The sequence below is a fragment of the Coregonus clupeaformis genome, chromosome 1, assembly GCF_020615455.1.
Source record: "Coregonus clupeaformis isolate EN_2021a chromosome 1, ASM2061545v1, whole genome shotgun sequence".
Classification (NCBI taxonomy): Eukaryota; Metazoa; Chordata; class Actinopteri; order Salmoniformes; family Salmonidae; genus Coregonus; species Coregonus clupeaformis.
This window is the reverse complement of record NC_059192.1, coordinates 95471860-95496255: the sequence shown is the minus strand read 5'-3', so window position 1 is coordinate 95496255 and position 24396 is coordinate 95471860. Positions and strand designations below refer to the sequence as shown.

General features: G+C 47.5%; 1 protein-coding gene across 4 annotated transcripts in view; it reads left to right on the top strand.

The window, feature by feature from the left end:
- LOC121577848 (protein TANC2) overlaps positions 1-24396 on the top strand; it is a 151487-nt gene that overhangs the window by 66106 nt on the left and 60985 nt on the right. For all 4 annotated transcript variants that reach the window (XR_006002689.2, XR_006002686.2, XM_041891806.2 and 1 more), the window contains exons 4-6: positions 5783-5987; positions 8816-9064; positions 16504-16623. Coding sequence is in view for 2 of the 4 variants with exons in the window: in XM_041891806.2 (XP_041747740.1) it covers positions 5783-5987; positions 8816-9064; positions 16504-16623 (574 nt within the window). In the remaining 2 variants the exon portion in view is untranslated. The remainder of the gene's footprint in view (positions 1-5782; positions 5988-8815; positions 9065-16503; positions 16624-24396) is intronic.

The window sequence follows — 24396 nt, the reverse complement described above, 5'->3', positions numbered from 1 at the left end:
AGAGAGAGAGAGAGAGAGAGAGAGAGAGAGAGAGAGAGAGAGAGAGAGAGAGAGAGAGAGAGAGAGAGAGAGAGAGAGAGAGAGAGAGAGAGAGAGAGAGAGAGAGAGAGAGAGAGAGAGAGAGAGAGAGAGAGAGAGAGAGAGAGAGAGAGAGAGAGAGAGAGAGAGAGAGAGAGAGAGAGAGAGAGAGAGAGAGAGAGAGAGAGAGAGAGAGAGAGAGAGGAGAGAGAGAGAGAGAGAGAGAGAGAGAGAGAGAGAGAGAGAGAGAGAGAGAGAGAGAGAGAGAGAGAGAGAGAGAGAGAGAGAGAGAGAGAGAAAATAGCCTTGCTATTGAGAAAGGCCGCCGTAGGCGGACCTGGCTCTCAAGAGAAGACAGGCTATGTGCACACTGCCCACAAAATAACATGGAAACTGAGCTGCACTTCCTAACCTCCTGCCAAATTTATTACCATATTAGAGACACTTATTTCCCTCAGATTCCACAGACCCACAAAGAATTAGAAAACAAACCCAATTTTGATAAACTCTCATATCTACTGGGTGAAATACCACAGTGTGCCATTACAGCAGCAAGATTTGTGACATGTTGACACAAGAAAAGGGCAACCAGTGAAGAACAAACACCATTGTAAATACAACACATATTTTATTTATTTTCTCTTTTGTACTTTAATACATCGTTATAACACTTATATAGACATAATATGACATTTGAAATGTCTTTATTCTTTTGGAACTTTTGTGTGTAATGTTTACTGTTCATATTGAGAGAGAGAGAGTCAGAGACAGAGCGAAAGAGAGAGAAAGAGGGAGCGAGAGAGAGACAGAGAGAGAGAGAGAAAGAGGGAGCGAGAGAGAGAGAGAGAGAGAGAGAGAGAGAGAGTGGTGTTATACTGGAGTGGTGTTGTGGTGTTATAGTGTAATGGTGTTATAGTGTAGTGATGTTATAGTGGAGTGGTGTTATAGTGTAGTGATGTTATAGTGTAGTGATGTTATAGTGTAGTGATGTTATAGTGTAGTGGTGTTATAGTGTAGTGGTATTATACTGTAGTGGTGTTATAGTGTAGTGATGTTATACTGTAGTGGTGTTATAGTGTAGTGATGTTATAGTGTAGTGGTGTTATAGTGTAGTGGTGTTATAGTGTAGTGATGTTATACTGTAGTGGTGTTATTGTGTAGTGATGTTATAGTGTAGTGATGTTATACTGTAGTGGTGTTATTGTGTAGTGATGTTATACTGTAGTGGTGTTATAGTGTAGTGATGTTATAGTGTAGTGATGTTATAGTGTAGTGGTGTTATAGTGTAGTGGTATTATACTGTAGTGGTGTTATAGTGTAGTGGTGTTATAGTGTAGTGATGTTATAGTGTAGTGATGTTATAGTGTAGTGGTGTTATAGTGTAGTGATGTTATACTGTAGTGGTGTTATAGTGTAGTGGTATTATACTGTAGTGGTGTTATAGTGTAGTGGTGTTATAGTGTAGCGATGTTATAGTGTAGTGATGTTATAGTGTAGTGGTGTTATAGTGTAGTGATCTTATACTGTAGTGGTGTTATAGTGTAGTGGTATTATACTGTAGTGGTGTTATAGTGTAGTGGTATTATACTGTAGTGGTGTTATAGTGTAGTGATGTTATACTGTAGTGGTGTTATAGTGTAGTGATGTTATAGTGTAGTGGTGTTATAGTGTAGTGGTGTTATAGTGTAGTGATGTTATACTGTAGTGGTGTTATTGTGTAGTGATGTTATAGTGTAGTGATGTTATACTGTAGTGGTGTTATTGTGTAGTGATGTTATACTGTAGTGGTGTTATAGTGTAGTGATGTTATAGTGTAGTGGTGTTATAGTGTAGTGGTGTTATAGTGTAGTGATGTTATAGTGTAGTGGTGTTATTGTGTAGTGATGTTATACTGTAGTGGTAGGGTGTATAGAGAGGTATGTGAAAGAGGTTCATTCAAGTGGCTTCTCGCTCTGGTGAAAAGTAGTGCAGAATGTATGGAATAGGGTACCATTTGGAATGTAAGCTGTGACTCATCGTGGACCCCTGCTGTGTGTGCTCCCTGTCTAAAGTCACATGTTCCCATATTTCCTTCCCAAATAGCCTCCCCTAAATATCTTGTTTGACATATAAACAGCTAATGTTGTTTGTTTTAATCCATGAAAAGACTTTGAACCCCTCAAGGGCGGCAATATGAGGATATGAAAGGATACGTTTCCTTTTACCCTTAAATCAATATACAATAAACTTTCAGTTGGGCTACAGTAGATAGTATTCTTACAGTAGCTGGGATCTCTGCAGAATAGCTAAAGCCTACTGATTGAGGGAATAGGGTGACCTTCTCAACCTCCAGAATACTGGCCATTTATTGCCTCTCCCCTCTCCACCCCTCCACCTCCCCACTTCTTCACCTCTCCACCCCTCCACATCTCCACCCCTCTACCTCCCCACCTCTTCACCTCTCCACCCCTCCACCTCTCCACCCCTCCACCTCTCCAGCTCCCCACCTCTTCACCTCTCCACCCCTCCACCTCTCCACCCCTCCACCTCTCCACCCCTCCACCTCCCCACCTCTTCACCTCTCCACCCCACCACCTCCCCACCTCTTCACCTCTCCACCTCTCCACCCCTCCACCTCCCCACCTCTCCACCTCCCCACCTCTTCACCTCTCCACCCCTCCACCTCTCCACCCCTCCACCTCTCCACCCCCTCCACCTCTCCACCCTCCACCTCCCCACCTCTTCACCTCTCCACCCTCCACCTCCCCACCTCTTCACCTCTCCACCTCTCCACCCCCTCCACCTCCCCACCTCTTCACCTCTTCACCTCTCCACCCCTCCACCTCTCCATCACTCCACCTCCCCACCTCTTCACCTCTCCACCCCTCCACCTCTCCATCACTCCACCTCCCCACCTCTTCACCTCTCCACCCCTCCACCCCTCCACCTCCCCACCTCTTCACCTCTCCACCCCTCCACCTCTCCATCACTCCACCTCCCCACCTCTTCACCTCTCCACCCCTACACCTCTCCACCCCTCCACCTCTCCACCTCTCCATCACTCCACCTCCCCACCTCTTCACCTCTCCACCCCTCCACCTCCCCACCTCTTCACCTCTCCACCTCTCCACCCCTCCACCTCCCCACCTCTTCACCTCTTCACCTCTCCACCCCTCCATCACTCCACCCCTCCACCTCCCCACCTCTTCACCTCTCCACCCCTCCACCTCTCCATCACTCCCACCTCCCCACCTCTTCACCTCTCCACCCCCTCCACCTCTCCATCACTCCACCTCCCCACCTCTTCACCTCTCCACCCCTCCACCCCCTCCACCTCCCCCACCTCTTCACCTCTCCACCCCTCCACCTCTCCATCACTCCACCTCCCCACCTCTCCACCTCTCCACCCCTACACCTCTCCACCCCTCCACCTCTCCACCTCTCCATCACTCCACCTCCCCACCTCTTCACCTCTCCACCCCTCCACCTCCCCACCTCTTCACCTCTCCACCTCCCCACCTCTTCACCTCTCCACCCCTCCACCCCTCCACCTCTCCACCTCTCCATCACTCCACCTCCCCACCTCTTCACCTTTCCAACCCTCCACCTCTCCATCACTCCACCTCCCCACCTCTTCACCTCTCCACCCCTCCACCTCTCCATCACTCCACCTCCCCACCTCTTCACCTCTCCACCCCTCCACCTCTCCATCACTCCACCTCCCCACCTCTTCACCTCTCCACCCCTCCACCTCTCCATCACTCCACCTCCCCACCTCTTCACCTCTCCACCCCTCCACCTCTCCATCACTCCACCTCCCCACCTCTTCACCTCTCTACCCCTCCACCTCTCCACCTCTCCATCACTCCACCTCCCCACCTCTTCACCTCTCCACCCCTCCACCTCTCCACCCCTCCAATTCACCTCTCCACCCCTCCACCTCTCCATCACTCCACCTCCCCACCTCTTCACCTCTCCACCCCTCCACCTCTCCATTACTCCACCTCCCCACCTCTTCACCTCTCCACCCTCCACCTCTCCATCACTCCACCTCCCCACCTCTCCACCCCTCCATCACTCCACCTCCCCACCTCTTCAACCCACCAACTCTCCACTCCTCCACCTCTCCCCCCTCCAACTCTCCACCTCAGCAAGGCAAAGATCCAAGCATCCAAGTTCAATCCAATTCTACTGTGCTTTTTAAGGTCAGATGGTCAGACTAACACACAGAGGATGCGTCCCAAATGTGGCACCCTATTCCCTATGTAGTGCACTACATTTGAAGTAGTGCACTATATAGGGAATATGGTGCCATTTGGGACTCAACCAGAGTGCACTAGCCCAGCAGATGGAGGTTATGCTGCTTGCTGTATAGAGGTGTTTGGTTTCTGCTAGCCTCTCACAGACCCACCCGTAGACTGGCCTCTTCCATACGCTGAGTACAGGGGTCAGCTCTCACTGGGCAGCCTGCCCAACTCCATGACTGTACTGGCCCCAGCCCAGGCCCAGCCCATCTCGGGGGAGGGGAGGAGACAGGGACGAGAGAGAACACGTAACAGGCAGCATGCGACCTGACCTGGCTCTCTGCTGTCCTGGGATACCTGGGATAGGATAAAGTAATCCTTCTACCCCCCGCCCCCTCCCTAAAAAAAAAAAAAAAAAGAAAAAAAATAAAATAAAAAATAAGAAGAATAAAAAAAAAAAAAAAAAAAAAAGGTAAAGTGGTTATCCCACTGGCTATAGGGTGAATGCACCAATTTGTAAGTCGCTCTGGATAAGAGCGTCTGCTAAATGACGTAAATGTAAATGTCCTATCACTACAGCTCTAACCAGGAAGACCAGGGATGGTCTGAGTGTTACATTGACTGGCTACAAAGTAGGCTAAGCAGAAGTACAGTTGAGGCTATGGGAGGGCGTGTGAGGGGGAGTCAAGTCTATCTGTCAAATGCACATGATACACAGTACAATGAAATGCTGACTACAGGTTCACCTCTCAACAATGTGACATAATAATGAAATGCTGCAATCTCATTGGAATAAAAATGTAGTACATTTAGCAGAAATATAAATACAAGGAAGGCACTCAAACTCATTTAAAGTAGAATATTTACAGTAGGATGTTTACACAGGATGATATTTGCACAATAAACCTGTTTTTTTAAGCACTACGGCAAGGGATCTTACCTCTAAACCCCTCATACCCCCCTTAGTGAACTGAGAGTCACCTCTACCTTTGACCTTACCCCATAAACACAGTAATTATTTGCGTGTGTGAGTGGGCGTGTATATTAGCCATGCCAGAATGCTTCTCTCCCTGTGGTGCCCTCTCATCCTAACCTGAGCTGACATCAGGGAGGGGCACGGCAGGGGGTCATAGTAACATCCAATGGGAGGAGGGCCACAGCAACATTGTGACAGGCTCTGTCCAATGGGAGCAGGGCATGGCAGGGTCAGGAAGTGTTTAAAGCTCTCTCTCTCTCTCTCTCTCTCTCTCTCTCTCTCTCTCTCTCTCTCTCTCTCTCTCTCTCTCAGCAATGCTGTGGAATCATTCTTCTGTTAGATATAAAATGGAAGCTTCAGTACTGACAATTATAAACCTACACAGAACCCTATGGAAGACAGTAGCATGGTTTCCAGTTTCCACAACTGGGCTCAGTGCTTACCAGAGAGACTCCTCCTCCTCCTATTGATGTGGTCTCAATCCTCTTGGTGTTCTGAGCTGTGTTGTAACTAGTTGCGATCTGTTGAGGAGTGGGTGGTACTGTAATCTGTGTTTCTCCTCCAGGGCCTGGCTGGTAACCAGAGGATCAGTCCGTGCTCCACCCTGACCAGCAGCACAGCCTCCCCCCCGGCCGGCTCCCCCTGCTCCACCCTGACGCCCGGCGCTGATGGTGCCATGCCCGGGGATAACCAGGGTAACAAGGACCACGCCTACGGGTCCGTCACAAGCCCCACCTCCACCCTGGAGAGCCGGGACAGCGGCATTATCGGTGAGGGGGATGGACCATATATACACACACATATGTACATCATCAGAGATGCACACACGCATACACACTCAAAACACACACACACACACTTAGAACACACACACACACTTAGAACACACATACACACTCAGAACATACACACACTCAGAACACACGCGCATACATACTCAGAACACACACACAGACTCAGAACACAAAACCCTGTTTATTCCTTAGGGAATACAGTATATCAGAGAACAGTATATCAGAGAAAAGTATATCAGAGAACAGTATATCAGTCGCTTTTCATGTGTCATATACTACAGACATTTACATGATTGGTTGTGATGTTGTGTCATCAAGCATGGTCGTAGCATAGGCAACCCTAGCCCTTGATCATGACTCTCAGTTCCATTATATTACACATAAGAGTCATTGGACGAAGGCATCTTCTTTCTGTATGGGGGAGTTTTGTTAAGGGCCCCGACGCTCGGTCTGAACATTAACATGCAACACTTGCGTTACTGTTTTGGGAGCAAAAGGACCTTCTCTTCCATATCAGCGAGAAACAATTTTCACAAAACGAAAGGTTAAATTGATACACACCTTTATAGTGTTAGTGTTCCCACACGGCCATATCTCCATGTTACAGTGCATGTTTACTGAAGACAGACGGAAGACAGAGGGACGACCTGTGTTAATTATCTATCTAGCATGTTCCGAACACTTGTGTGTAATGGAAGAAGGCCGCCAGAAACTAGTTGTCACTGACAAATACTATCGGCTGAAACTGTGATAAAACCGGTTAAAACGGTGTACAGTAAGTGTGTATTTTTGCATTTGTGAAATTATTTTGATGTAATATGAAAGTAAAGGGCTTTATGTTTCTAGAACCGTTTCGCAAATGAGAATCGATTCACATTTAAATGGAGTATCTGGCTGTTTTGGCTGCCAGAGCCAGTCTACGGTCGGCTCCTTAAGAGTACATATGTGACCGACCGCCTTGATTCGGTCTTATGTAGCAACATTTGAAATTGTGTTTTTTACATTGGATAAAAGCAGAGACACAGAGCTACAAAATGGTATATCATACACTGCATTTAAGGGAACAATGGGAAAGTAATTCTGCTTTGAATGTTAATAAACTTGTAATCTCACTTTTGAGAAAATGGCCTTTGAATGTTTTGGTACCTGCTGGAGAGCTCTTCTTTATCTACATCCATTCAGCATCGTTCACACCCTCTTAAGCTTTAGCCCCACCCATCTCGTTTCGCTCTCGAAGCGTTCAGAGCGCACACTGGACGCTCTGGCCGAGGAGAAGGGTTGATCCGAGCATTCTGACCTCACAATGTCAGTCAAGCACCCAAGCTAACTGGCTAACATTGGCTAGCTCGCTAGCTACTTCCAGACACAAAATTGGGATTATGGCTAATTGTTTACCTCTGGATAACATGAAAACAGCCTAACCAGCTCTGCTAGGGTGAGTAAAATGGTCAGTGGGGTGTTTTCTCATTGTTTTCATGTTATCCAGAGCGTTGCTGACTGTAACTGTGCTGCTGGCAACAATTTACTTACGCTTTTTGCCAACGTTTTTTGACACCGGCTATATTCAGCGGGTGTTGTGCGTTCATAAAATAATCAGTTATTCTGCACTCTGGCATACTCAGACTGAATTTACGAATGCACCCAAAATGGTTACTTGCATTGTGGAGTCTTTTGTTAAGACATGTAGCTAGCTAGCTAGGTAAACAATGAACCATAATCCCAACTCATGACGTTACTACCCTGCATGAATCTGCAGGTAGCTAACCAACCAGGTTCAATGTTAGCTAGCTAACATTAGGCTATAACTAGCCAAGCAAATGGCTCTGAGTTACGAATAATACGATCATACACGTAATGTTAACTAGCGAGCCAGCCAGCTAACGTTAGCTAGCTAGTTAAACAATGAACCATAATCCCAACACATGACTTGACTAACCTGCATGAATCTGCAGGTAGCTAACCAACCAGGTTCAATGTTAGAAAGCAAATGGCTCTGAGATATGAATAATAAGATCATACACGTAACGTTAGCTAGCGAGCCAGCCAGCTAATGTTAGCTAGCTAGCTAACAGTACACTTTAACTTGAAATTAAACCACTTTCTGTCTAAATTAGAAACGTGTAATATCTAAAATTGTAGCTAGCTAGACTATCTTACCCATATATATCATGGATAGACGCGTCTTCCTGTCACGGATGCCATGGTTGCCCTTAGTTTGAAGATGTAATCCGGAGACAGGTGTTTTCTCCATCTCTTTAGCTATCATTCTCTAATTCACTGATTTCAAAACTCGATCCTCCAGAAAGTGGAGAGCAACACTTATGAAGCTCCACTACACGATACATAAAAAAAAAAGCAGCGTTAGACAGGATTACCTACACATACTGACCAGCTCAAATAGACAGAATCGTGCTATATGGCAGACCAATCCAAACCACTCTCTCAGCATGTCTAGCCCACTCATTATCTCAGCCAATCATGGCTAGTGGGAAGGTTGCTGTCTTTTTGCTGTGGCTTAACCAACTAGGCTCGTAATTTAACAATTGTATTCGTATTTACAGATGGCATATAAGTTTGTTATTAAGGCACATGAAAGTTCACATGATCCAGAAGGCATTTCTGCCAAAAAACGCATTTTGATTTTTTTTTAAAGAGTTTACGTTCAAATGGCTCTCCTGTGAAGTAGTGACCCACGACATATGCCTAGTTTCCTGAAACGAGTCACGTATTGGGCTAAGGCAACCCTTCCTTCCCTTGACTCTGACCCCTCTCCTCTACTCCCGTTGTTCCTTCCTTCCTTCCAGCCACCCTGACTAGCTACTCGGAGAACGCTGAGCGTGGGGGTAAATACGGTGACGGGGGTTTCTCGCGGGGCAGTAACCTGAAGCTGTGGCAGAGCCAGAAGTCTGGTATGGATTCGTTCCTATACCGTGTGGACGAGAACATGGCTGCCTCCACCTACAGCCTCGACAAGATCCCAGAGAGACACCTGGACAGCATGTCCGCTCACTCCATCCCTCTGTACCTCATGCCTCGCCCTAACTCTGTCGCAGGTGAGTCCCACCCTCTTCCTCTCTCTTCCTGTTTGGTCTGCTCCTACACATACAGTTGAAGTCGGAAGTTTACATACACCTTAACCAAATAAATCAGTTTTTCACAATTCCTGACATTTAATCCTAGTTAAAATTCCCTGTCTTAGGTCAGTTAGGATCACCACTTTATTTTAAGAATGTGAAATGTCAGAATAATAGTAGAGAGAATGATTTATTTCAGCTTTTATTTCTTTCGTCACATTCCCAGTGGGTCAGAAGTTTACATACACTCAATTAGTATTTGGTAGCGTTGCCTTTAAATTGTTTAACTTGGGTCAAACGTTTTGGTTAGCCTTCCACAAGCTTCCCACAATATGTTGGGTGAATTTTTGCCCATTCCTGACAGAGCTGGTGTAACTGAGTCAGGTTTGTAGGCCTCCTTGCTCGCACACGCATTTTCAGTTCTGCCCACAAATGTTCTACAGGATTGAGGTCAAGGCTTTGTGATGGCCACTCCAATACCTTGACTTTGTTGTCCTTAAGCCATTTTGCCACAACTTTGGAAGTATGCTTGGGGTCATTGTGCATTTGGAAGACCCATTTGCGACCAAGCTTTAACTTCCTGACTGATGTCTTGAGATGTTGCTTCAATATATCCACATCATATTCCTTCCTCATGATGCCATCTATTTTGTGAAGTGCACCAGTCCCTCCTGCAGCAAAGCACCCCCACAGCATGATGCTGCCACCCCCGTGCTTCACGGTTGGGATGGTGTTCTTCGGCTTGCAAGCAACCCCCTTTTTCCTCCAAACATAACGATGGTCATTATGGCCAAACAGTTATATTTTTGTTCCATCAGACCAGAGGACATTTCTCCAAAAAGTAAGAGCTTTGTCCCCATGTGCAGTTGCAAACCGTAGTCTGGCTTTTTATGGCGGTTTTGGAGCAGTGGCTTCTTCCTTGCTGAGCGGCCTTTCAGGTTATGTCGATATAGGACTCGTTTTACTGTGGATATAGATCCTTTTGTACCTGTTTCCTCCAGCATCTTCACAAGGTCCTTTGTTCTGGGATTGATTTGCACTTTTCGCACCAAAGTACGTTCATCTCTAGGAGACAGAACGCGTCTCCTTCCTGAGCGGTATGATGGCTGCATGGTCCCATGGTGTTTATACTTGCGTACTATTGTTTGTACAGATGAACGTGGTACCTTCAGGCGTTTGGAAATTGCTCCCAAGGATGAACCAGACTTGTGGAGGTCTACAATTTTTTTCTGAGGTCTTGGCTGATTTCTTTTGATTTTCCCATGATGTCAAGCAAAGAGGCACTGAGTTTGAAGGTAGGCATTGAAATACATCCACAGGGACACCTCCAATTGACTCAAATGATGTCAATTAGCCTATCAGAAGCTTCTAAAACCATGACATCATTTTCTGGAATTTTCCAAGCTGTTTAAAGGCACATTCAACTTAGTGTATGTAAACTTCTGACCCACTGGAATTGTAAACAATTTTTGGAAAAATTACTTGTGTCATGCACAAAGTAGATGTCCTAACCGACTTGCCAAAACTATAGTTTGTTAACAAGAAATGTGTGGAGTGGTTGAAAAACGAGTTTTAATGACTCCAACCTAAGTGAATGGAAACTTCCGACTTCAACTGTATATCCTACACATATATCCTAACCTAGGATGTTGACCTACAGCTTAACCTTGACTGTGACCTTATGCAGTGTCCTTCCTCCCCATGTTTGTCTAAACAAGAACATGATGACAGTCTCTTTCTCAGCATAATGCTCTATTGTTTGATTCCAGGGAAAACATGTTTATTTGCATGTTGAGGCTGCAAGTCTCCCTAGTGGCGCAGTGGTCTAAGGCACTGCATCACAGTGCTAGCTGTGCCACTAGAGATCCTGGTTCGAATCCAGGCTCTGTCGTAGCCGGCCGCGACCGGGAGACCCATGGGGCGGCGCACAATTGGCCCAGCGTCGTCCAGGGTAGGGGAGGGAATGGCTGGCAGGGATGTAGCTCAGTTGGTAGAGCATGGCGTTTGCAACGCCAGGGTTGTGGGTTTGGCCAGTATGAAAAAAGTGTATAATGTATGCACTCACTAACTGTAAGTCGCTCTGGATAAGAGCGTCTGCTAAATGACAACAAAAAAAATCAAGACTTCTTAAAACTCCCTGATAAGCAGAGTACATAGTTATTTCCTTCAAAGGCTTTTAGCCAAAACACATTGAGGAGAAGGGAACGTTACGTAGAAAATTGATATGCATATTTAATTGTGACAATTATGGCATGCCTCAAATAGCTTATTCCCCAAAGTATGGCTAAATGTATCTTAAAAATGTCAGTTACATAACATGCTGCCTTTCCTGATTGATCATATTATATTATTGTCCTGCTATTCAGAGCAGAGGCATTCATGGAAGATGAACTGTATTATTGCCTGCCCTACAGTATTGCAAAGATGCAGTGTAGTTCCGGCTCTATTCATTTACATTACATTTCCATTTCCAATGTCAATACTAACATACCACTTAGCCCAGGATATTGCTAATTGTTAGAAGTGCTAGAGTAGATAATGGAACAGTTTCTGTTGCTAAAAGGAGTAATCAGTTCTGAACTGCTCTCTATGCAGACTCTGTTCTGGCCGTTCTGACGCCCTTGGTGAGACAAAAAACTATTCCGCCCTCCTCCCTTGCAAAACTAGAATAGGGTAGCCTACACTGTAGGCCGCAATGGAATTGTATGAATGCCCAACCATGTGGTAGGCCGACCGTTTGTGTAAAACAGGCTTTATTGGTCCTGATTCCTGTGACTAATCAATTATAAACTCAGAATATCAGCTACCTAACTTTAGCCTATTTGAGAATCCATGTGTTTATACAGTGGGATTTTCTTTTTCACTATGATGCATTTCATAAAAAATGTACCAATAGAAACTTGAAATCACTGATTATCATGACAATTTAGCCACGGGGTGAAACTCCTGGACAGCAGTTGTGAGTAGCCTGATTGTCCATTCCATATTGACCATTTTACTTTGACCTGTCCTGTTTTTAGGATATATTGTTTGTTAATATGTCACCCTGGAGAGGTGCTCTGGGCATGAACAAGCTAAATATTCGTTTTGACAAAGGGGGCACTGCTTATCACGGGGCGGCATCAGCGCTCACCTAAATAGCCAATATGCCACTGGGTGAGATAATTGTTTGAGGTGCTATGTGTTGTTGGAGGTGCATCTTGGTCAGTCAGGCTCCCTAATCCTGCCTGATGGGCCGGCCTTGTCTCTATGCTGGTCATCCTGCCTGATGGGCCGGCCTTGTCGCTATGCTGGTCATCCTGCCTGATGGGCCGGCCTTGTCTCTATGCTGGTCATCCTGCCTGATGGGCCGGCCTTGTCGCTATGCTGGTCATCCTGCCTGATGGGCCGGCCTTGTCTCTATGCTGGTCATCCTGCCTGATGGGCCGGCCTTGTCTATATGCTGGTCATCCTGCATTAGAATGACCAGCATATTGACAGGGACGGCCCATCAGGCAGGATGACCAGCATATTGACAGGGCCGGCCCATCAGGCAGGATTAGGGAGCCTGACTGACCAAGATGCACCTCCAACAACACATAGCACCTCAAATAATTATCTCACCCAGTGGCATATTGGTAAGAAGGGATGCATTAGGAAGAAGGGAAAGAGGGAGAAATATCTCCTCTGCAGCAAAGGGGAAGAAAAGCGAGGGATGGGAGAAAGGAGAGGGAGAGAGAGAGGGGGCCGTGGATTGGCTGTTCTACCACGGCAGAGGAACATCAAGGCTCCAGGCATTAACAGTTTCAGAGAGAGAGAGAGAGAGAGAGAGAGAGAGAGAGAGAGAGAGAGAGAGAGAGAGAGAGAGAGAGAGAGAGAGAGAGAGAGAGAGAGAGAGAGAGTGTGTGCAGGAACTGTCTGAGAAGATGAAGGGAGAAGAGAGGAGGAGGTGGAAAAGGAGGAGAGAGGGCAGGATATACTTTACCTAATGAGAGAGAAGCCTGTTGGGATAGTGTGAGCGGGTAGGAGGGAGGAGAGAGAGGGAGGAGAGAGAGGGATGGAGGGAGGAGTGAGAGGGATGGAGGGAGGAGAGAGAGGGATGGAGGGAGGAGAGAGAGGGAGGAGAGAGAGGGATGGAGGGAGGAAGGAGTGAAAGAGAGATGGAGGGAGGAGAGAGAGGGAGGAGAGAGAGGGAGGAGAGAGAGAGGGATGGAGGGAGGAGAGAGAGGGAGGATAGAGAGAGGGATGGAGGGAGGAGAGAGAGGGAGTAGAGAGAGAGGGATAGAGGGAGGAAGTAAATCATAAAGGAGGATTCCTTTTATTTCTGTTTCAGTCATCTCAGTAGTATTTTAAGGGGCGTACAGCAGAAATGAACAGAAACTTCTTATTGAAAAATTGACATTCTCATCAAACTCTTTGGCCTTGGAGACCAGACGAATTAAACATAGTCAGTTACCCGTCAGGTTTTAGACCATGCCATTCTTTACCATTTTCACATCTGTAGATATAAATAATTTATTCTGCGTCCCAAAATGGTGCCCTATGGGCCCTGGTCAAAAGTAATGCACTAAATAGCAAATAGTGTGCCATTTAGGATGCATCCTCCATGTAGTAGTTTTGTCTGATGGTGACCTGAACCAGAATCTTACAGGAGACGATGAATATGGCGATTCTCTTTTAAGCCCATTCACCAAGCTTAATAATGTCAAAATACGTTTAGTACTTACCAAAGAATAGAGTTTCGCTGAGCAACTATCGTCATGACTGACATTACGGTCGGTTTGTACTTCCAAAAAAGGTCTAAATAAAATCAATCTATTGTTTCACCACAATATATGAAATGCAATAATGTAAGTAGACAATATAGGGAATGTTTTTACAGTGATTGTATATCTCTAGATAGGCTGAGGGATTTTATTGGAGGTGCAGAATGCATGCGCACTTGGTCAAAAACAATACTTAGATTTTTTCCAGACAAGGAATTTTTTCTGTTGCATGTAACTTTTTATTTAGACCTTTTTTGGAAGTACAAACCGACCGTGACAGCAGTAATGACGATAGTTGTTCAGCGAAAGAGTGTGTGTGGAGTGTAGGAAGATCATGTATTATCGCTCCCAATCCCAGGTTGTATAACATTTTGTCCCAAATGGCACCCTATTCCCTACAGTACATAGTGCACTACTTTTGACCAGAGTCCTATGAGCCCTGGTCAAAAGTAGTGCACTCAATGATGTAAATTAAGTTATCCCTGTAATGTAGACGCAGGGAGTCAGGAAGCAGGTGGAGAGTTTAATATAAACGAACACGTAACGATACAAAAACAAAGAGTGTGTCTGAACATGGAAACAGAGACTATAATGCCTGATGGGCAATAACAATGGAGTGCTATCTACAGTGCCTTGCAAAAGTATTCATCCCCCTTGGCGTTTTTCCTATTTTGTTGCATTACAACCTGTAATTTAAATTGATTTCTATTTGAATTTCATGTAATGGACATACACAAAATAGTCCAAATTGGTGAAGTGAAATTAAAAAAATTACTTGTTTCAAAGAATTATAAAAAATAAATAACAGAAAAATGGTGCGTGCATATGTATTCAACCCCTTTGCTATGAAGCCCCTAAATAAGATCTGGTGCAACCAATTACCTTCAGAAGTCACATAATTAGTTAAATAAAGTCCACCTGTGTGCAATCTAAGTGTCACATGATCTGTCAAATGATCTCAGTATATTTACACCTGTTCTGAAAGGCCCCAGAGTCTGCAACACCACTAAGTAAGGGGCACCACCAAGCAAGCGGCACCATGAAGACCAAGGAGCTCTCCAAACAGGTCAGGGACAAAGTTGTGGAGAAGTACAGATCAGGGTTGGGTTATAAAAAAAATATCCGAAACTTTGAACATCCCACGGAGCTCCATTAAATCCATTATTAAAAAATGGAAAGAATATGGCACCACAACAAACCTGCCAAGAGAGGGCCGCCCATCAAAACTCACGGACCAGGCAAGGAGGGCATTAATCAGAGAGGCAACAAAGAGACCAAAGATAACCCTGAAGGAGCTGCAAAGCTCCACAGCAGAGATTGGAGTATCTGTTCATAGGACCACTTTAAGCCGTACACTCCACAGTGCTAGGCTTTACGGAAGAATGGCCAGAAAAAAGCCATTGCTTAAAGGAAAAAATTAACAAACACGTTTGGTGTTCGCCAAAAGGCATGTGGGAGACTCCCCAAACATATGGAAGAAGGTACTCTGGTCAGATGAGACTAAATAATATCTATATCTATAATATCTCATCTATAATATCTCAGTCTATAATATCTCCATCTATAATACCTCTGTCTATAATAGTTCCATCTATAATACCTCTGTCTATAATATCTCCATCTATAATATCTCCATCTACAATATCTCCGTCTATAATATCTCTGTCTATAATATCTCCGTCTATAATATCTCCATCTATAATATCTCCGTCTATAATATCTCCGTCTATAATATCTCCATCTATAATATCTCAGTCTATAATATCTCTGTCTATAATATCTCCATCTATAATATCTCAGTCTATAATATCTCTGTCTATAATATCTCTGTCTAAAATATCTCCATCTATAATATCTCCATCTATAATACCTCTGTTTATAATATCTCTATCTATAATACCTCAGTCTATAATACCTCAGTCTATAATACCTCTGTCTATATTTGCCCTTGTAAAGGGAGAGGGATATTGGGCGGCATCACATTTTAGAGGAGACAATAGCATTCAGTTTATTTCTGAAATGCGTTGTGGGATAGCTGGCTGGACTGTGGAGGTCTCAGGCCTGGCCTACTGCCCAGCCTGGCTGTATATCAGAGAGCAGTGATGTTCCTGGACCTGTGTGTCATCACTGGGTTGTCAAAGCAGGAACATACACACACACACACACACACACACACACAGGGTGGTAAAACAGGAAGTGTCTGATTTAGCTGCCATAGATTACAGCCGGGCGAGGTCTCCACCACGCTATTCAGCTCAGGGGGGTCATTTCATCACGATGACTCCTCCCCCCTCCCTGCGTGGTTTACTATTAGGCTGCACATTAGTACATCCAATGTTACTATCAGATCCCGTTGAGGCTGTGGTCTGACATTGTTGTAGACATCCCTTATAACTGACAGTTCACTGAGTCATAAAGATGTCCTGTTCTGACTGGCTTTGAGGCTGCAGCTTCCACTAGTTCCATGGAACAGCCATATTGCATCTCTCCCTTCCACCCTCCTCTCTAACCTTTACTGTGAACTAACTCACTCAGGCTTGACAGCCAAACCGCCTCAGGATGCTTGCATGAGCTAATATAATGCTGTATGTGATTAAAAGCTAACAGCTTATTTCTGTCCTCTCCTCTCCTGTTCTGTTTGTTTCTGTCCTCTTCATACACATCCACCCTCAGCCACCAGCTCGGCTCACCTGGAGGACCTGGCCTACCTGGATGATCAGAGACACACGCCGCTGCGCATGAACCGACAGAACACACACACCGGGCCAGGACGCGCTCAGACCCACCACAGAGGTAAGACAGGAATACTATAGCCCTTCAGAAGAGACAGGTCCCAAATCATACCCTATGCTCTATATACTGTCGTGCACATAGGACTCTGGTCAAAGGCATAATATAGGGAACTGCCTAATCTGCAGATATAACAGACATGGACAGACACCTCTCTCCTCAGTCTAGATATGACAGACATGGACAGACACCTCTCTCCTCAGTCTAGATATGACAGACATGGACAGGCACCTCTCTCCTCAGTCTAGATATAACAGACATGGACAGGCACCTCTCTCCTCAGTCTAGATATGACAGACATGGACAGACACCTCTCTCCTCAGTCTAGATATGACAGACATGGACAGGCACCTCTCTCCTCAGTCTAGATATAACAGACATGGACAGGCACCTCTCTCCTCAGTCTAGATATGACAGACATGGACAGACACCTCTCTCCTCAGTCTAGATATAACAGACATGGACAGGCACCTCTCTCCTCAGTCTAGATATGACAGACATGGACAGACACCTCTCTCCTCAGTCTAGATATAACAAACATGGACAGGCACCTCTCTCCTCAGTCTAGATATGACAGACATGGACAGACACCTCTCTCCTCAGTCTAGATATGACAGACATGGACAGGCACCTCTCTCCTCAGTCTAGATATAACAGACATGGACAGGCACCTCTCTCCTCAGTCTAGATATGACAGACATGGACAGACACCTCTCTCCTCAGTCTAGATATAACAGACATGGACAGACACCTCTCTCCTCAGTCTAGATATAACAGACATGGACAGGCACCTCTCTCCTCAGTCTAGATATGACAGACATGGACAGACACCTCTCTCCTCAGTCTAGATATAACAGACATGGACAGACACCCCTCTCCTCAATGAGTCCAGTGGCTCAATCTGCCCTGTGTCATCATGACATGGGCTGCATCCCAAATGGCCTCCTATTCCCTGTATACCTGGAGGTGTCTGTGGTGGGGGCGGGCTATGGGCTCCCCCCTAGCCACCTCTAGGCCTGGTACTCTCAGAGGTCCACAGCCACTTGTTTCTCTCCTCTCCTAAGTGCAGCCGAGTGTGTTTACGACACCTCCGTACCTCTCACAGAGAGCTAGAGAGAGAGCGGGAGGGAGGGAGAGAGAGCAAGGGGGAGAGAGAGAGAGGGAGGGAGAGAGAGCAAGGGGGAGAGAGAGAGAGGGAGGGAGAGAGGGGGGAAGCGAGAGATAGAGGGAGGGGGGAGAGAAAGAGCGAGAGTGGGGGAGGAAGGGAGAGAGTGGGGGAGAGAGAGAGTGGGGAGAGAGAGTGTGGGGGGAGAGAGAGAGAGAGATCAAATTGTCTGCCACAAAAGTAGGTGTGGTCGCGACTTAACATTGCTTATATACTATAGAGGGTTGTTGTGCTAGTCAGATGGTAACCAGATGCTGAAGTGTCCTCCTGCACTATACCATAGAGGGTTGTTGTGCTAGTCAGATGGTAACCAGATGCTGAAGTGTCCTCCTGCACTATACTATAGAGGGTTGTTGTGCTAGTCAGATGGTAACCAGATGCTGAAGTGTCCTCCTGCACTATACTATAGAGGGTTGTTGTGCTAGTCAGATGGTAACCAGATGCTGAAGCGTCCTCCTGCACTATACTATAGAGGGTTGTTGTGCTAGTCAGATGGTAACCAGATGCTGAAGCGTCCTCCTGCACTATACTATAGAGGGTTGTTGTGCTAGTCAGATGGTAACCAGATGCTGAAGCGTCCTCCTGCACTATACTATAGAGGGTTGTTGTGCTAGTCAGATGGTAACCAGATGCTGAAGTGTCCTCCTGCACTATACTATAGAGGGTTGTTGTGCTAGTCAGATGGTAACCAGATGCTGAAGTGTCCTCCTGCACTATACTATAGAGGGTTGTTGTGCTAGTCTGATGGTAACCAGATGCTGAAGAGTCCTCCTGCACTATACTATAGAGGGTTGTTGTGCTAGTCAGATGGTAACCAGATGCTGAAGTGTCCTCCTGCTTCACTTCTTTAGTTTAAGGTTGTTTGATGCTGTCAGGGAAATTAAGGGACTGATGCTGTTTTAAGCCCAGTGAGTGAGTCACAGTGACAATAGTAGGTAGAGAGAATATGTGTCCCAAATGTCACCCTATTTAGTGCACTACTTTTGAACAGGGCCCTAGATAGATAATAGTGTCATTTGGTAAGCAGCCGAGGTAGCTTATCTAGAGGTGGTGATGAACCTGGTGGTACAGGCAGGTTCACTTTCTTAGATTGCCACCCACTCATTTTAGACACACACACATGCTATACACACACTAACACACACAGGCACGCACACACGCTAGCACACACACACATGCCTGCAGCCACACACACACACTGTGTGGAGTAAAGAGTAGATCCCCTGGTCCTTCATATGGAGCAGACTGAAGTACCACTCTTCCTCTCCTCCACTCCTCACTCCATCCTTTCATCCTCCCCTGCTCTGAGTCATCCTCACCTGGTGAATAATTAAAGTGTCTGAGTGAGCCTCTCCGTCTGACTAGCCAGGGGGGAGGAGAGGACTGACTAGCCAGGGGGGAGGAGAGGAAACACAGTGATACCTCTCCGTCTGACTAGCCAGGGGGGAGGAGAGGAAACACAGTGATACCTCTCCGTCTGACTAGCCAGGGGGAGGAGAGGAAACACAGTGATACCTCTCCGTCTGACTAGCCAGGGGGAGGAGAGGAAACACAGTGATACCTCTCCGTCTGACTAGCCAGGGGGAGGAGAGGAAACACAGTGATACCTCTCCGTCTGACTAGCCAGGGGGAGGAGAGGAAACACAGTGATACCTCTCCGTCTGACTAGCCAGGGGGAGGAGAGGAAACACAGTGATACCTCTCTGTCTGACTAGCCAGGGGGAGGAGAGGAAACACAGTGATACCTCTCCGTCTGACTAGCCAGGGGGGAGGAGAGGAAACACAGTGATACCTCTCCGTCTGACTAGCCAGGGGGAGGAGAGGAAACACAGTGATACCTCTCCGTCTGACTAGCCAGGGGGAGGAGAGGAAACACAGTGATACCTCTCCGTCTGACTAGCCAGGGGGAGGAGAGGAAACACAGTGATACCTCTCTGTCTGACTAGCCAGGGTAGCCAGGGGGAGGAGAGGAAACACAGTGATACCTCTCCGTCTGACTAGCCAGGGGGGAGGAGAGGAAACACAGTGATAACTCTCCGTCTGACTAGCCAGGGGGGAGGAGAGGAAACACAGTGATACCTCTCCGTCTGACTAGCCAGGGGGGAGGAGAGGAAACACAGTGATAACTCTCTGTCTGACTAGCCAGGGTAGCCAGGGGGAGGAGAGGAAACACAGTGATACCTCTCCGTCTGACTAGCCAGGGGGGAGGAGAGGAAACACAGTGATAACTCTCTGTCTGACTAGCCAGGGGGAGGAGAGGAAACACAGTGATACCTCTCCGTCTGACTAGCCAGGGGGGAGGAGAGGACTGACTAGCCAGGGGGAGGAGAGGAAACACAGTGATACCTCTCCGTCTGACTAGCCAGGGGGAGGAGAGGAAACACAGTGATACCTCTCCGTCTGACTAGCCAGGGGGGAGGAGAGGAGGAAACACAGTGATACCTCTCCGTCTGACTAGCCAGGGGGGAGGAGAGGAAACACAGTGATACCTCTCCGTCTGACTAGCCAGGGGAGGAGAGGAAACACAGTGATACCTCTCTGTCTGACTAGCCAGGGGGAGGGAGAGGAAACACAGTGATACCTCTCCGTCTGACTAGCCAGGGGGAGGAGAGGAAACACAGTGATACCTCTCCGTCTGACTAGCCAGGGGAGGAGAGGAAACACAGTGATACCTCTCCGTCTGACTAGCCGGGGGGAGGAGAGGAAACACAGTGATACCTCTCCGTCTGACTAGCCAGGGGGAGGAGAGGAAACACAGTGATACCTCTCCGTCTGACTAGCCAGGGGGAGGAGAGGAAACACAGTGATACCTCTCCGTCTGACTAGCCAGGGGGAGGAGAGGAAACACAGTGATACCTCTCCGTCTGACTAGCCAGGGGGAGGAGAGGAAACACAGTGATACATCTCCGTCTGACTAGCCAGGGGGAGGAAAGGAAACACAGTGATACCTCTCCGTCTGACTAGCCAGGGGAGGAGAGGAAACACAGTGATACCTCTCCGTCTGACTAGCCAGGGGGGAGGAGAGGAAACACAGTGATACCTCTCCGTCTGACTAGCCAGGGTGGAGGAGAGGAAACACAGTGATACCTCTCCGTCTGACTAGCCAGGGGGGAGGAGAGGATACACAGTGATACCTCTCCGTCTGACTAGCCAGGGGGGAGGAGAGGAAACACAGTGATAACTCTCTGTCTGACTAGCCAGGGGGGAGGAGAGGAGGAAACACAGTGATACCTCTCCGTCTGACTAGCCAGGGGGAGGAGAGGAAACACCGTGATACCTCTCTGTCTGACTAGCCAGGGGGAGGAGAGGAAACACAGTGATACCTCTCCGTCTGACTAGCCAGGGGGGAGGAGAGGACTGACTAGCCAGGGGGGAGGAGAGGAAACACAGTCATACCTCTCCATCTGACTAGCCAGGGGGAGGAGAGGAAACACAGTGATACCTCTCCGTCTGACTAGCCAGGGGGAGGAGAGGAAACACCGTGATACCTCTCTGTCTGACTAGCCAGGGGGAGGAGAGGAAACACAGTGATACCTCTCTGTCTGACAAGCCAGGGGGGAGGAGAGGAAACACAGTGATACCTCTCCGTCTGACTAGCCAGGGGGGAGGAGAGGAAACACAGTGATACCTCTCTGTCTGACTAGCCAGGGGGAGGAGAGGAAACACAGTGATACCTCTCCGTCTGACTAGCCAGGGGGGAGGAGAGGACTGACTAGCCAGGGGGGAGGAGAGGAAACACAGTCATACCTCTCCATCTGACTAGCCAGGGGGAGGAGAGGAAACACAGTGATACCTCTCCGTCTGACTAGCCAGGGGGGAGGAGAGGAGGAAACACAGTGATACCTCTCCGTCTGACTAGCCAGGGGGAGGAGAGGAAACACCGTGATACCTCTCTGTCTGACTAGCCAGGGGGAGGAGAGGAAACACAGTGATACCTCTCTGTCTGACAAGCCAGGGGGGAGGAGAGGAAACACAGTGATACCTCTCCGTCTGACTAGCCAGGGGGGAGGAGAGGAAACACAGTGATACCTCTCTGTCTGACTAGCCAGGGGGAGGAGAGGAAACACAGTGATACCTCTCCGTCTGACTAGCCAGGGGGAGGAGAGGAAACACAGTGATACCTCTCCGTCTGACTAGCCAGGGGAGGAGAGGAAACACAGTGATACCTCTCCGTCTGACTAGCCAGGGGGAGGAGAGGAAACACAGTGATACCTCTCCGTCTGACTAGCCAGGGGAGGAGAGGAAACACAGTGATACCTCTCCGTCTGACTAGCCGGGGGAGGAGAGGAAACACAGTGATACCTCTCCGTCTGACTAGCCAGGGGGAGGAGAGGAAACACAGTGATACCTCTCCGTCTGACTAGCCAGGGGGAGGAGAGGAAACACAGTGATACCTCTCCGTCTGACTAGCCAGGGGGAGGAGAGGAAACACAGTGATACCTCTCCGTCTGACTAGCCAGGGGGGAGGAGAGGAAACACAGTGATACCTCTCCATCTGACTAGCCAGGGGGGAGGAGAGGAAACACAGTGATACCGCTCCGTCTGACTAGCCAGGGGGAGGAGAGGAAACACAGTGATACCTCTCCGTCTGACTAGCCAGGGGAGGAGAGGAAACACAGTGATACCTCTCCGTCTGACTAGCCAGGGGGAGGAGAGGAAACACAGTGATACCTCTCCGTCTGACTAGCCAGGGGGGAGGAGAGGAAACACAGTGATACCTCTCCGTCTGACTAGCCAGGGGGAGGAGAGGAGGAAACACAGTGATACCTCTCCGTCTGACTAGCCAGGGGGAGGAGAGGAAACACAGTGATACCTCTCCGTCTGACTAGCCAGGGGAGGAGAGGAAACACAGTGATACCTCTCCGTCTGACTAGCCAGGGGAAGAGAGGAAACACAGTGATACCTCTCCGTCTGACTAGCCAGGGGGGAGGAGAGGAAACACAGTGATACCTCTCCGTCTGACTAGCCTGGGGGGAGGAGAGGAAACACAGTGATACCTCTCCGTCTGACTAGCCAGGGGGAGGAGAGGAGGAAACACAGTGATACTTAGGCCTATACCACTCACAGCCTTGCCTGAGCAGGGAATGATACAGCACCATCTACAGAAGCCCCCACAGACACAATCCTGGCCTGGAAACAGCTCCCTGCTCCCTCCTTACTGCTCACAACATGGCAGCCATGTTTCTAGGATTTTATCACCTTGCAGCAGACAAACAGAGGCTCTATGACTTACAGTTGAAGTCAGAAGTTTACATACACTTAGGTTGGAGTCGTTAAAACTTGTTTTTCAACCACTCCACACATTTCTTGTTAACAAACTATCAAGCTCCTTCTGTAACACACACACACACACAATTTGTCCTGTGTTCTCCCCAGCCCTGAGTCATGGTCTGTCTAATGCTGATATGTCGCCTGCCCTGAACCTTACTGCATTACAATAGATGGATCTGGAGATTCTGATGGAGTCAACGCCTCTATTTTATTATATCATATTAGTTGATATCTGATGCTGCAGTCTCCTCATGCAGCTCTCTGTACCAGGGTTGAGGCCACTTCTATATTCCAGTTTAGGGCTGTGTCTCTTTGGCTGCACAATTCATTTAATTCACATTGAAATCGCAATATTTACTGTACATGTGCAATATCCGTATTGCAAATATTTTGAACCGCCACTGAGCTGCGTGTAACGTCCATTTTGATAGTTTACTCTGTTCCTCGTCTCTCTCCCTCTCTCCTCTTGCGGCTGCTTCCCAAACACACAACAAGTCCCGCCCCCTGTCACTCAAGTAGCTCAGTTCCTCCTCCCCGCTGTTAGATTCACTATAAGTTTGCATGTTGTTCTGTTAGGTCAAATGCAGTCAACAGATTGTTCCAAACAAGAACGATGCTGCTTTGCTTCTTAATATAAATAATTATATTTATATTCCAACAGTTCACTCAAGTGTTTTTATCTACACTCAGTGGCCAGTTTATTAGGTACACCCATCTAGTATTGGGTCGGACCCCCTTTGCCTCCAGAACAGCCTGAATTTGGGGCATTGAAACGTTGCTCAATTGGTATCAAGGGACCTAACATGTGCCAGGAAAACATTCCCCACACCATTACACCACCTCCACCAGCCTGTACCGTTGACACCAGGCAGGATGGGACATGGACTCATGCTGCTTATGCCAGATCCTGACTCTGATATCAGCATGATGCAACAGGAACCGGGATTTGTGGGACCAGGTGATGTTTTTCCACTCCTCAACTGTCCAGTGTTGGGGATCGCGTACCCACTGGAGCCACTTCTTCTTGTTTTTAGCTGAGAGGAGTGGGCTTATCATCGGTTTGATCGTCTGCTGCAATAACCCATCCATGACAAGGACCAACGAGTTGTGCATTCTGAGATGCCGTTCTGCACACCACTGTTGTACTGCGCCGTTATTTGCCTGTATGTGACCGGCCTGATAGCTTCCACAATTCTTGCCATTCTCCTTTGAATTCTCATCAACTAGCTGTTTTCGCCCACAGGACTGCTGCTGACTGGATGTTTTTTGTTTGTCACACCATTCTCGGTAAACCCTAGACACTGTAGTGCTTGAAAAGCCCAGGAGGCCGGACGTTTCTG